A 1,279-nucleotide genomic window follows, 5' to 3' on the forward strand; every position below is an offset into this window, starting at 1 on the left:
GCGACTCCTGTGAAAGGGTTGTTTGACCCCCAAAGGGGTCGCGACCCACAGGTTGAGAACCGCTGGTCTAAGGGCAAGGAGGTCAGTGCCGCTGACTAAATAACCATGTTTTAATAATTCTTGCAGCACTCCAGTGTGCCTCTAGTGACATACCAGTTGAAAATCACTGCCTGAGACTATTTTGAGTTACTAAAAAGTATAAGGCCACATGTTATAAATATGTAGGGTGTCCCAAAAAATGTGTACACACACTTTGAATAATTATAAAAGCAGTGTTTATTAAAACACATTTCATTTTCAAAATTGAGCTATCAACTGTTAAAGTGTGTATACATTTTTTTGGGGGGGAGCATCTTTTTTTTTTTGGCCTTTGAAATTGTCTTATTTCTGATCATTCCTTTACAATCATCCACCCCAGAATTACCTACCACCAATGCAGCTGGAGCTCAAATACCTCTTCCCCTCCCCAACCAGTTCAGATTCATGTTTCTGATTCTAGGACACTTGGTCACTGAGGTCCCATGAACTCCCCAGCATTTTCCCCTGTAATCGTGGACCTGGGTTTGGTCCCTTCCTTTCCCCATTCACAGGAGCATGAATCTGGAACGTGGGTGCCCCCTGCATAATGCACCCGGTTCTATATTATAGCCTCCAAGGGCCCAGAACAAAGCTTCTGCTGAGTGTTCCCACTGAGCCAGGTCATTACAGGGGCACGGTATGGCTACACGTCATGAAAACTCCACATCATAGATTTTACTGTTGCCACATTAGTGACAGTACTTGGTGCCAGGACAGATGATGTTGGGATGTTCTAACTCCCTCAGCATCCCCATTAAGTCATCCCCAAACAGGGCAAGTCTCTCCTTATCCACAGTCCCCTGGGTCCTGTAATACTCCAGGGGGATGGGGTACAGTATGCTCTCCAAACTGGGCAGCACAGCTGTGTGGCGCAGCAGCTTCTCTATGGTGGCCATGGAGAGGTGGTTCTCAGAGACGGTGAAGTCCCTGAGCTGGTGACAGCAGCTTAGGACAGGCAGGATGGCCTTGACTTGGGAGTCCACCATCGCACAGTTATCCAGGCGCAGGTCCTGGAGGGTGGGTGCCACTGCCTCCAGCAGAGCTCGGAGGGGCTCAAGACTAAAATCCGCGAGCCTGAGGCGAAACAGATGCAGGGACTTCAGCTGCCTGAGGTTCGGGCACTGGAACAGGTGTGTCAGGTCTGAATGCGTCAGCCGCTGGCAATTTTCTATGGAGAGTTTGTCCAAGGGGGTCTGCTGCA

General features: G+C 49.1%; 1 protein-coding gene across 1 annotated transcript in view; it reads right to left on the reverse strand.

Annotated features, from left to right (window-relative positions):
• Nucleotides 1-767: 767 nt before the first annotated feature.
• The window catches only part of LOC102754353 (PRAME family member 8), a 1,833-nt gene continuing 1,321 nt past the window's right edge, over nt 768-1,279 (reverse strand). The window contains exon 2 of the mRNA XM_006769210.1: nt 768-1,274. Coding sequence (XP_006769273.1) covers nt 768-1,274 — 507 coding nt within the window. The remainder of the gene's footprint in view (nt 1,275-1,279) is intronic.

The sequence above is a fragment of the Myotis davidii genome, unplaced genomic scaffold (genome assembly GCF_000327345.1).
Source record: "Myotis davidii unplaced genomic scaffold, ASM32734v1 scaffold2364, whole genome shotgun sequence".
NCBI classification, from domain to species: domain Eukaryota; kingdom Metazoa; phylum Chordata; class Mammalia; order Chiroptera; family Vespertilionidae; genus Myotis; species Myotis davidii.